General features: G+C 48.8%; 1 protein-coding gene across 3 annotated transcripts; it reads left to right on the top strand.

The window, feature by feature from the left end:
• Positions 1–1131: 1131 nt before the first annotated feature.
• On the top strand, positions 1132–11626 carry FCRL6 (Fc receptor like 6). Of its 3 annotated transcripts, XM_032260823.1 has the most exons (6): positions 1132–1926; positions 6126–6146; positions 7685–7951; positions 8433–8717; positions 8873–9154; positions 9563–11626. In XM_032260823.1, the coding sequence occupies exons 1-6, from the start codon at positions 1896–1898 to the stop codon at positions 9751–9753; spliced, it is 1077 nt and encodes a 358-aa protein (XP_032116714.1). In that variant the 5' UTR covers positions 1132–1895; the 3' UTR covers positions 9754–11626. The 3 variants fall into 3 exon arrangements, 2 of the variants coding, with proteins under 2 accessions (XP_032116714.1, XP_032116713.1); XM_032260822.1 differs by having other exon boundaries at positions 7685–8717; XR_004263639.1 differs by lacking the exon at positions 1132–1926 and having other exon boundaries at positions 2851–8717; positions 9563–10030; positions 10096–11626.
• The last annotated feature ends 757 nt before the right edge of the window (positions 11627–12383 follow it).

The following is a 12383-nucleotide window of genomic DNA, read 5'->3' on the forward strand; positions in this document are numbered from 1 at the left end:
AGGGCCTCCACATACCCACAGGACCTGCAGCTGAATGAAGCTGGAGGCAACTCAGGAGATCTGTCGGAAAGAGAACGATACAGGAAAATGTTTGAATGTTGCCATCTTCAGGTGACTGGACAAGAGATCCACTTCCTACTCTACTTCCTCACTCCTTTTACCTCTTTCCTAAGCAATTGAGTCAGCAAAAAAAAAAAAAAAAAATGCCTGGCACTGTCAAATTAATTTCCCACTTCCACTGAGTCAGAGAACCTAGGGCAAGAAAACTTAGAAAATTCTCTCTCTCTATTCCTGGCCTCAGCAATAAGCACATCAAACTCTATCAGGCTGGGCAGAAGTTCTTCTCACTTAAAGATTTCCAGGAAGAGCTTTACTGTCAGAAAATGCTTACTTAGCCGGGCATGGTGGTGCGCACCTGTAATCCCAGCTACTTGGGAGGCTGAGGCAGGAAAATCGCTTGAACTCGGGAGGCGGAGGTCGCGGTGAGCCAAAATTACATGCCAGTCTGGGCAACAAAACGAGACTCCTCAAAAAAGAAAAAGAAAATGCTCCCTAGTAGTTTGCCTGACTCTGCTTCACCTTAAATTCTCCCATCTGTCCACAGAGGAGATGGGAATGTGTGACCTCTTTCTCTGTTGAGTGACCGTTGAATAATTTCCAGTTTGTATCTATTACAAATGATGCTGCTGTGAGCACTCTTATACACGTTTTTGGATGCCCATATGTATACATTTCTGTTCAACATGTACCCAGGAGTGAAAATGCTGAGCCATCAGGGATCCCTGTGATTAGTCTTGGTAGTTTCTGCCAGGCCATTTTCTAGTGAGTGCACCAATCTATAGTCACACTAGTAGTGCACAAGAGTTCTAATTTCTTCACATCCTCACCAATACACGGTAAAGGATTGCATGGGGAGGGTGGCTGGGTTCCCCCCACCCAGCTCAGTCTCAGCGGGTATCACTCCCTTATTCTTATGGAAGGTGTGATGGTATCTCATTGTGGTTTAAATTTGCATTTCCATGGTAATTTATGATGTCAAGCTCCTTTTGCTACGTTTATTTGACATGTGGATGTCTGCTTCTGTGAAGTACCTATCCAGTTATTTTTGTCCATTTTTCTAGTATGTTGTCTGTGTTTTTTTACTGACTTGCAGAAATTCTATTTCATATACAGGCTCTTTGTTGCCACATATATTTAAGCTATCTCATCACACCACAGCTCACCTAGTCCCTCTCTTAATGGTGTCCTTTAAGGAAGAGTTCTTCTCAAAATAACACCTGCCTGTCTTAAAAGCCTCAGATTCTGAAGCTCCATCTGTGCTCTGCTCTGGACCCATCGATGCCTGATTCCCTCTTGAACTGAGGATCCTGTGAACCATCCTCAGAGCTCCACTTCCCCATCCCATTGCAGCATCCACACACATCTGCCTCTGGAGACATGAGGGCCTCCGAAGCTGGGAGGTCACTCGGGGTAGATGAGCTTAGTTTTCTAGTAGTGCGCTGTCTCCCAGGCTGAACGATGCTGAGGCCAGGCACATTCGGGCAGACTCTGGATCTTTCTAATGGAGGTGTCCCATAGCCATGGTCCATCCCGGTTCCCTGGCATGGGCTTGATGAAGCCACAGAAAATGTCAGGGATTTATTAGTGATTTACCAATTCCTTCGTGCTTCAGGTTCAAGAAAATGTATTCATGTAATACTTCTTCAACCAAAGAGGAAACACCAATTAGAGCTTTTTAAGTTTCTTTCCCACTTCCTTTTCAACTATCAAGCTGTAGCACCACCCAGCTCAGGTGACCCACCCAACCTTCGGGCCTGAGGCCTGGTTGCTCTCTGCCAGCTTTGCCCCTGCCTGAATCTGACCTGTGTTCCCTCCTCTGTGCCGGGACAGGCCCCATGCTGCTCTGGATGGCTGTGCTGCTCTTCGGTAAGTCACTGAGCATGGACATCCCCTCCCAGAGCACTAAGGATTATAAGTCATCCCTGAGACACCAAGTTTCTCATCATCCCTTTCCCAACTCCGGTGGGTTTGTGGCTGGAGCTCAAGACAGGTGGGTGCACCTGGGCATGCTTGAGAGAGATGGGCACTGGGATAAGAGGGTCTCCTCAGTGTTTCCTGTTCAATTGTCCTGGGTTCTTGGCAGGGCAGACCTTCGATGTGTCAGAGATAAATTAGGGACACAGAAAAACACAATACAGGGCCCTCTTACATCCCAATGATGTTTCTACCTTATGACGTCGGGTTAAAATACTCATCAGAGCTGCCTTAAAAAGAAATTGAGGTTACAGAAGGGAAGGAGGCTGCTGGGGGCAACAGGGCAGGGTCAGGGAAATGAGGGAAAACAGTCCCTAGCATTTTGCTTAGCAATGGGAGGTGGAATTCTACAGGGTGACATATTTTTACGGAGCCTCTGCGTTTTCTTAGAACCAGTTAACAATGGCCAGACTTCTCACCTGGTTGAAAGGCCTGTGCTCTGAGTAACCAAAGACCTTTTCAAATTGATGGTCTCTCTTCTGCCTACATCTTCTCTCTGTTGGGAGCTGTTTCAGATCCATGGACTGGTTTGAAGAATCAAATCCGTTATCCTAGCCAGGTCTCTCTTCTCTTCATTTCTCCTCATGCAGGTTACTTGTAACTGAGGGAACTGGTCTAAGGGTAGAGGACTGCACGGGAGGGTCACTGCGCTCCCCCAGACCCAGCTCAGTCTCAGCCAGTGTCACCTCCCTTATACCTAAAAGAAATAATTTGCACATATATTTTGTTTCACTTTATAGTTTCCAAGTGGACATATTTTTTGTTTAATTCTTGATCCTAATGGCTTGTTTGCTGTTTATTTTCATTGAACTAAATATAACCTCTTCCTAAACAGACTTTTTGAGAATTTGACCCTGTGAGGAAAATGCCTGTGCACTCAATGTTCCTTCTCCAGCATAGCAAGCTACGCTGTTTGTTCTATGGATGGGCATTTGGACAAATGAAAAGGTCTAATGCTCACGCTGAGGCAGGGACCGGATGGCCTAGTGCCTGGACATACGCCAGGCAAAAGACTCCCAGGGACAATTGGCACTACCCTGCAAATTCATCTAGATACAGCCTGCAAGTATTCCAGCTTGGAACCCAGGACAGGGATGACAGACAGCAAAGGAGGAGAGAATGGAGTCAGTGACCAGCTGGCTGGTGCACCGTGTAATGGAGAACCCAGAACCAGCAAATGTGGTTCCACTTGATGCTCAGGGACCCCGGAAAAACAGCCTAAAACACAGGCCCTGGGGCTGGGTGTGTAGGAACATTAGCATACTGTAAGTGTAGAGCTGCTATTTCTGCTCTCTAGAGCAGGATGTGGTCACAATAAGTTGGTGGCTATTACTATTATTGGCTGTCAGGGCTCCAGGAGGCTAGGAACCCTGACACTAAACATGCTGGAACCTGGCTGAATTCTAAATATGTATTTAACATTTGGGAAAGTAGCCTTAATTTTCTTCTGAGCTGAACATTAGACAACTTCCGTCCTACCACTGGAGCCTGCCCCTGCGTATTCACACAGCAGCCACAGGAGGTGTGTCACGGGGTCCCATACAACCCTCCCAGCAATGTGGCTGCTGCAGCTTGGCACAGCAGCATGTCCCACAGTGGTAGATCTCAGTGGTGAGATAGTTCTCCCTGTTGAGCTCAAAGCTGCCTCCCTGATCCCTCTAGTTTCCATTTCTGTCCTATAAAGTGACTCAGAATAAGTCTCTCCCTTCTTTTAAGATTAGCCCACCAAGTATTTTGGGTACCTCCTCTGTTGCATGCTTCCCAGATAAATATCTCTCAATCTTCCAGCATCTCTAAGAGGAAATTATCCTGCTCCTAGAGTTGGTAGGGCGGGGGGAGGCTGCTGCCTTCATTATTCAGAACTCTATAATACAACTTGGTTTGACAATAACTCTTGACCACCTCAACACACCGTCACCTCATCTTCAGCATATAGCTAACGGAGGTCCCCAGCCCTCATTGCAGGAACTGCTGTGAGCAGGTGTCACCCACTGTGTATGTCCCCAGTTGGCTGCTTGTTTTGATTACAGGAGGCAATTTTGTAACCCCGCCTCCAAGATCTTGCAGTATCATGAGCAGCAAGTCATTGGGATTTGCGGGCATGAGCTCATTTTATGTGCATCTATGCTTCCTGAATGCCTTCTCTCTTGTTTCTGGTTTCGGTAGCCTCAACCCTGTTAGTTTAGCACTTTGTAGCTGCAAAATTGTTTTCCAGTGAGGAGGGGAAGGGAAAGAAGACATAACTACAGAGTAAGGTCTCCGTCACTCTGGGGTCAGGCCTTCTTTCTGCTTTCAGTTAATGTAGTAACCACTTTCCCAGGCAGTGAGCCAATATAACCTTCACAACTACACTGTAAAAAAAAGAATGACTATTATCATTTCTATCATGTGATATGACAGAATGAGATATTGAAGGCTCTGGAATTTAGACAACTTGTTCAAGGTCATACAGAAAGAGGGAAATTCATGACTCAAGTCCAGGTCATCTGATTCCAAATTCTGCATGCTTTCCACTACACCAAGCTCATAGATGGGGGTTAAAGGTGGAGATGGAGGGATGATAAGGAAAAGACTCATTGTTCTGTACACTCTTGAGGACTTATGACTGAGCTGACCCTGAGCTGAATAGAGAATTGAGCTGAAAGATTCCATCTGTGTCCAAAGCAGTGTAGAAAGTAAAGATGACACCATGTGACACAGCCAAACATCCGCTCTTGGAGGGTTTTCACCCACCCCTCCCAAAGCCAATCTTGCATTTTTTTGTGTTATGCAAAATACCTAGGACGTGTCAGCAATGAAGGACACACGTAAATGTATGAGGATTGGCTGGACTCACTGCACTCAGCCCTACATTCATTCATTGTTTTGCCCCTTGCCCCAAAGTCCAGAATATTCTTCACTGCTTCATATCCAACTATGCCTTTCAATTTAGGGTCTTCCATTGCTTGGGCTATTCAAACCTATCTAAGCCATATCTGTCATCATTTTGTGAGCTGGCCTCTCTTCCCAGGCCACCTATTCTCCTCACACATTCGCTCATTTAAAAGCATAAATGCCGCACACACAAGATGCAAGCATGTTGTGGGATGCATCTGATTTGTCTGTAGTTCTCTCATTTGTCCATGCTGCCTGACAACGTCTTAAATCTTTAGTGATTACTCTTTCAGGGAAATTTGCCTCCTCAGTCTGATCATTTCCATACTCTTTTCACCAGAGCTCTGTGGACAGATAAGACCACAAGAATCAGCTCCTGCCCTTACTGTATGGGCTCTCCTGTAGATGTTGGCGGTAGGACCCTCAGGCACATTTGTGCAAGAGTCTAGTCCTGTGTTTTCTACTTTTTGCTTCCCACCCCATACAACTGGATTCAAAAAGCATTCATGCATTTATTCAGCAGATGCTTACTGAACACAGACGATATTCCAGGCACAGGTCCTAGGCATAGAAAATATGGCAATGAGTAAGATAGGCAGAGTCGCCACTACTATGGGGTTTACATTCCAGACAGAGAGACAGGGAATAACATATAGGCAATTTAAGGAATAAGATAAATTCAAATAGTGATAAGTGCTTTGATGATAATATAACAGGGCATCATTTTAGTGATTGGGAAAAATTCTTTTGATTGGGATCCCAGGGAAGATCTGTTTGAGAAGGCAGCATTTAATCTAGATAGGGCAAAGAGTTCTAGGGAGATCTACCGTAGACGTTGAGTGGTCAAGTGGCTGGGTGGCTGGGTGGTTGGGTGGTTGGATGATGGGATGGCTAGGTGGCTGGGTGGGTAAGTGGTTGGATGGTTGAATGGTTGGGTGATTGGTTGCTGGGATGTCTAGATGGCTAAGTGGTTGGGTGGCTGTGTAGTTGGACAGTTGGATGGTTGATGGCTGCGATGCTTGGTGGTTGAGTGGCTATATGAATGGATAGTTAGAAGATTGTGTGGATGGGTGGGTGGGTGGTTTGGTGGCTGGGTGGTTGGATGTTTGGGTCATTGGTTGAACGGGTGTAAGTCCCTATTGCTGAAGTAACAGGCCTCCCTGTCAGAAAGTTGTTTTTGCTACTTAACCTAGTTGTGTTACTTTGTTCTCTTGCAGTTCCCTGTATTGGGAAAACTGGTAAGTTTTGTCCATGCCTCTTTTAGCTCAAAGTATGTCTATGGGCCAAAACTTACTGGATGGGAACAGGACAGTGCCCTGGGGTCACCCAGCAACATCTGCAGAGCCGCACCAGACTAGGCCTCTTCCTCAGGGATCTTGGTCTGTTCCCAGGAAGAGGAGACACCTGGAACTCCACTAGTCTAAGGCCAAGGGTAGTCCTAGGGTGACCCAAGCCTCATCAGGGGAGTTCTAGGCCTCTATTCTATTTCCATAAAACTGACTATAGCCTCTGTCTTCTCTCCATGTGGATCTGGAGCTCCTATATTCTCAACTCAACAATACCGGGACTCCGTGCCTTCCTTTTATGTTCAGAGAAGCAGGCACCTTTGTCTGCTGATCAGTCTTCCTTCCTTCCTCGGATCCCCTTCCTTCCATGCCATTCTGTCCCACTGACCTCCATGGAGCTTTCTGTCAAATAGGAAAAATTCTCATCTATGAAATCTTGACCTCCAAGGATATGTTCTGTGACTGCAGGGGGAGAGAATTCAAACCAACACTTAGTGCTGCTAGAAAAAGCAGCTGTGGGAGCAAGGCTTACCATTTAGTAATGCAGTGGGCATCATTACTTCCAGGGTGAGGAGAGTGGGTCCTAAGGATCCAGAAGATCCAGGCAAGAGCAGGATGTGCTGGGGCTCCGCAACTGCTTACTCCTCATTACTCTCAGGCCATGAGGCCTGCTCAGAAGGCTGTCTGGGAATGGGGGTGTCTGGCTTATCAAAGAGATGTTACAGCCAGGGTACAAGCTCAGCCTGCCCTGCAGGCAATGCTGCTGCTGCTGCCCTGCAGGTGATGGTGGAGCCCTGGACGCTCTTCTGCTCACATCAGGGCATAGAATACATTTTAGGAATAGTGACAGAGAGAACGGATCCCTTCCATGACAGTGGTGGAAGCTGAAACCCTGCTGAATGGGGAGATGGAGGCTGGGCCTCGGAAAACCCAATGAGGAAAGCAGAAAGGAGACAGCTAAGGCTGTGGCACCTCCAACACTACCACCTGCTTTCTGGTGGACAAAGATGCCACTGTTATCAGAAGTGAAGGCTGAAGAAAGTGTCACACTAGGTAGCCAGAGGATGAGAAGTTAGTCCAGGCTGGAGGGAATTGAGTCAGAAGGAATGAGGCAAGACAATGAACAGGATGAATGCAATTAAGCCAAGCTTGCCAAGGCAGACAGGGAAGTGCAATATAAAGAAGACAAGGAGGGTGGGTAGTAAGAAAGCCAGAGAGAAGACACAGGGAGAGGAGAGAATGGAGGGGAGGGGAAAGGAATAAAGAGAAAGAGGGAAGGGGAAGGAAAGAAGGAAAGGAGGGAGAGGGAAGGAAGGAAGTCCAGGTCCTGCCCTGCCCTGGCCGGCATGAAGGACTGGAGACAGAGACACTGCACTGGTGCCTTCCAAGGGCCTGCATCCCCAGCAGAGGCCTTAAGCTGGGGGACAGAGGGAGAGAAGTGACCCATGGGACCTGCTGCTCCAGGGTTTCCCTGTTTCTGTGTCTCACAGACTGGCTGTACCTCGAAGCCTGGCCAAACCCTGTGTTTGAAGGAGATGCCCTGACTCTGCGATGTCAGGGACGGAAGAATGTATCACTGTCTCAGGTGAAGTTCTACAAAGATGGGAAAGTCCTTCGTTTCTCTAAGGGGAAGCAGACTCTGTCCATGGGAGCAGCAACAGTGCAGAGCTGTGGCCAGTACCACTGCACGGGGCAGGTGATGTATATTTCACAGCCGTTCACACAAACTTCAGAGGCTGCCATGGTTCAAGTCCAAGGTGAGCCACCAGCTTGGGAGTTTGTGGGGCAGAAGGTGCCACTCAGGGGTCCTGTCTCTAGAGGTCAGTAGCTCTCTGGGAAGGACCCCTGTCTCTGGCTGCCCCTCATGCTGGGCCAATGTGTGGGGTCCTGAGGTTTCCCAAGATGTTGTATGAATGTCCCCCTCCCCACCATGGGACACATCTGGAACCAGGGGAAGGAACAGGGAGGTCCCTGGGAGGGGGTGCTGGGAAGAGGATGGACAAGTCCAGGCTCACCCTTCCCCTCTGTGGACTGGAGGACCTCGAAGGCCCCCACTGGCTGTGAGGGAGTCATTTCAGAGCTTGTGGGTGAGGACAAAAGGACAGATCCTGGGGATGAAACTGCCTCCCATCAGGGTCCCCAGGCTGCAGCATGGGATGAGTAGAAGCTCAGGCCTCAGCCTCCTGGGCTTCATCACCCTGGACTTGCCTCCTGAGCCCTGGGCCTGCGTCTCCCCAGAACTTTTCCCACCTCCTGTGCTGCGTGCCATCCCCTCTCCTGAGCCCCGAGAGGGGAGCCTGGTGACCCTGAGATGTCAGACAAAGCTGTACCCCCTGAGGTCAGCCTCGAGGCTCCTCTTCTCCTTCCACAAAGGTGGCCGCATCTTGCAGGACAGGGGCCCCCACCCAGAACTCTACATCCCAGGAGTCAAGGGGGGAGACTCTGGGCTTTACTGGTGTGAGGCGGCCCCTGAGGGTGGCCAGGTCCAGAAGCAGAGCCCCCAGCTGGAGGTCAGAGTGCAGGGTAAGTACATGAGGGCGGGGAGACGCCCCCAGGGGTCTGGGCATGGGGCAGTGGGACCCCCTGGGAGGAAGGGAGTTGGGAGAAGGGTCCCTGGGAAAGGAGGAAGCCAAGTCCTGGGTGGTCAGGCTGAGCCTCCCACCCCATATGTGTCCCAGCTCCTGTGTCCCACCCTGCGCTCACTTTGCACCATGGGCCCACTGACCCTGCTGTGGGGGACGTGGTGCAGCTCCTCTGCGAGGCCCAGAGGGGCTCCCCTCCGATCCGGTATTCATTCTACCTTGATGAGAAGATTGTAGGGAACCACTCAGCTCCCTGTGGTGGAATCACCTCCCTGCTCTTCCCGGTGAAGTCAGAGCACGATGGTGGGAACTACTCCTGCGAGGCTGAGAACAGCGTCTCCAGAGAGAGGAGTGAGCCCAAGAAGCTCTCTCTGAAGGGTGCGTTTTGTCCTCCACCAGAGCTTTGAGCCCCAGCAAGCTGACAGGGTTCAGATCTCACCCTCTGTGTACCTCCCACCATACCTGGCACAGTGCTGGACCCATGGTAGCCACTGCATGACCAAGCGTGGACCCTAATTGGTCCATCTGTCCACTGAGCCTGGCAGGGAAATACTGAAGTCCATGGAGAGTGGGGAGCATCGTGGGAGGAGCAGCCATGTGGTCGCTCACGGTGTCGCCGTCATCCTTGCTGGCATCTCCTGAGCCGTCCCTCACGCCCCTCTACAAGGCTCCTCCAGGCCAGACGGCTCCCCCAGTACCAGTCATTCTGCCTCCTGTGCCAGGCTGCAATGCATTTCTGAATTTTATCCTTAGTGCTCATGGCCACCTTCCTCTCCCCACTCCCAGGTTCTCAAGCCTTGTCTACTCCCACCGGCAGCAACTGGCTGGTTCCTTGGCTGCCTGCGAGCCTGCTTGGCATGATGGTCATTGCTGCTGCACTTCTGGTTTATTTGAGACCCTGGAGAAAAGCTGGTCAGCAACTCTCCCTGGCTTTCTTAGCTGCTGAATCCCTGTGCCAGGCCCTGCGTAACCTTTGAAAAGCCAGAGTCTGACACGACCAGCCACTCTCTTCTCCTGGGTGCGGGGTGGGAGGAGGGACTTCTCTCCCTGTGTCACACAAAGGGACACATGGAAGGACAGTTAACGCTTCCAAAACATACACACACATGCACTCACTCACATGCTCGCAGTCATCCAGAGATGCTTGCAAACATGACCACACACTCAGGCATGAACAGAACATAAACCGAAGAATTGTTAGAAGCCAAGCATGATGCATGTCAATGTCCTTTACGTTAGAAAGACAATCTGTGGGTAGGAATATGACTGAAAAGCAAACAAAAAAAAGACCAAAGTCTCCACCTCTCGCTCTCATTGAGCTCAGCAGAGCTCCTGTCTGCTTAGCAGAGGAGAAAGAAGACAGAACGGCAGTGCATATGTACAGGCTCACTCTCACACACTCACGTTGTACAGTACTTTACTGTAGCAGAGTGTGCAAAGGATATTAACTATCAGAAAGGAAATATGATCAACAAGACTGAGCCACGGCCTGGCCCCAACAGTACCTTTAGTTCCATAGCCTTGCGCCAGTTCACTGTAAGACTCACTAAATCAGCTTCCTCTTCAGGGATACTGTAAGGGTTTAAGTTAATGAAGAGCATTTATCTAGTACCTCATGTATTAGACTGGCACATAGTGGATGCTCAGTAAATTCTCATTCTAATCTAAGCAGATCACACCAGCAGGTTCCCAGGCTGCCCTTTCTCCTCTGTGCATTCTCTAACGCTTGTAATCAAAGTCACTAAAAAGAAAAAGGTTGGTTAAAATTCTGACGTGGAGGAAAACAATCAGACAAATGACATTTCAGGTTATCTATTTATTTTGAAATTCCAGACTCTATTCTTCTTCCTGTCTCAGTCGTGACAATTAAGAATGAATGTTGGCTTTCATTCACGCGTGGCCATGCGTTTATTCCAACTCTAACCTTTGCTCGCCTCAGGCCACGTGTAAGGAATGGCTGCCCGTGCCAAAGCTATCTGGTGTCAGTTCATTCGTAGGGCTTCAAATCCGCCTACAGAGGTTCGAATAAACCCCACTTCCTCCTCTGCAGGGCAATGTTTTTATTTTCTACTTGTCTAGGACAAAAGTCATTGCTCTCATAGACCTCCAAAGCTATTTGCTTATTTAAGTTTGCAGCTCTCTCTGCTGAGAAATTTGGGATGAACTTTCCAGGAGCTGGGCCAGCCCGCTAATTAAGGAAGACCACCCAGTCATATGTTCAAAGCATTCCTTCCTGCATTCACCAGGGTGGCTGAAAGGGTCTCTCCCCATCCCTAGTCCCAACACCCCGCCTCACCAGGCGCCTAGTGAGGGTTTGGACCAGACTTCAACTTCCTCTCCCCTTTTGAATTTGTAGTCTTCTGTCCATACAACTTCCTAGCCTCACCCTTCTCACTAGTCTTGAGTCTGAATTCAACATAGGCTAGGTTTGCTTTAAGGTGTCCCTTTATAGTGGGGAAAGGAGAGGAGGCCCAGAGCTATTGGGGAGGCAGCTGGAGCAGGGAACCACAAACCAAAGATCTGTGAGTTCTATGTCATTGTGTCTAATAAAACCTCCTCCAGATGATGCAATCTTCCTTTGCTCCAGAGTCTAAGTCTAAACAGGCCAGTCTCCACAATAAGATGGAGTCAAGAAGACCATGAGCTTCAGCCACAGCTATCAGAGTCAGGTGGCAGAGATGGGGGAAAGGCTGGTCCTTGTACAGAGAAATAGGCCACGTGGCATCATGGGAAGAGTGTGGGTTTCAGAGCTGTTGGGGAGGCAGCTGGAGGAGGGAACCACAAACCAAAGATCTATGAGTTGTATGTCATTGTGTCTAATAAAGCCTCCTCCAAATGGCCTCAGTAACACAGGAGTTTCTGTTTCTGTCCACTCACCTCTGAGTCAAAGCATTAAAGGCAGAGTAGTGTGGCACAGCTGTCTCCCTCTCCAGCCCCAGACAAGATGGTGAAAGCGTGGTCACTAGTGAAAGATCCTCAAGAAGAAGATGCCTTTCACAGGGAACAAAACAGCCTCCTCTTGATGTAGAGTTTATATACCATCACCACCAATCTTGAGCAGATGGGCTCCATTTTACCAAGGAGCCTGTCCCTCATGCAAACAGGACTGCTGGTGGTGATCTTAATATCTCAGAATGTCGGGCACACAAAATATTCTTTAGAATATTGCTCAGAAAGTCACTTTCAGACCCAAATCTATAGCTACACAGGAAAAACAGCCAGATCAATAGCCTTATTCTCCACACCCAGTTCTAAGAGACTCACAACCATTTCCGGCTAGCATAGCCATTCATCAACAAACAGAAATATACCACTATCAAAGACAGTCAACAGATGTGATGTCCAAAGTCAATTTTTAGAACATTTGACCAATGGTGGTGTTACTGGAACGAGGATATGGTCATGCAAGGGGTCCACTTCAAAGTGCACTCACCTGCACATACAGGTTCTGCTGTGCTTGTTTAAAACTGTTCCTTTTACTACCTGTTGCCACGCATCGCATAAAACAAAAGTCTGCCAAACTCATGGAACTCTTCATTGAATGGAGACTCAGGAACTGAGGCTCATTTCTCAGCCCTGACAAATGAGCATTGGAGAATGCTTAATC

Source organism: Sapajus apella, unplaced genomic scaffold, assembly GCF_009761245.1.
Source record: "Sapajus apella isolate SASKATOON/1434 unplaced genomic scaffold, GSC_monkey_1.0 scaffold119, whole genome shotgun sequence".
Taxonomy (NCBI): Eukaryota; Metazoa; Chordata; class Mammalia; order Primates; family Cebidae; genus Sapajus; species Sapajus apella.

Coding starts and splice junctions, on each gene's coding strand:
- FCRL6 (XM_032260822.1), top strand. CDS start 8,108: ATGTCCCCCTCCCCACCATGGGACACATCTGGAACCAGGGGAAGGAAC. Junction 8,718..8,872: donor GCTGGAGGTCAGAGTGCAGG/GTAAGTACATGA, acceptor TATGTGTCCCAG/CTCCTGTGTCCCACCCTGCG. Junction 9,155..9,562: donor CAAGAAGCTCTCTCTGAAGG/GTGCGTTTTGTC, acceptor CCCCACTCCCAG/GTTCTCAAGCCTTGTCTACT.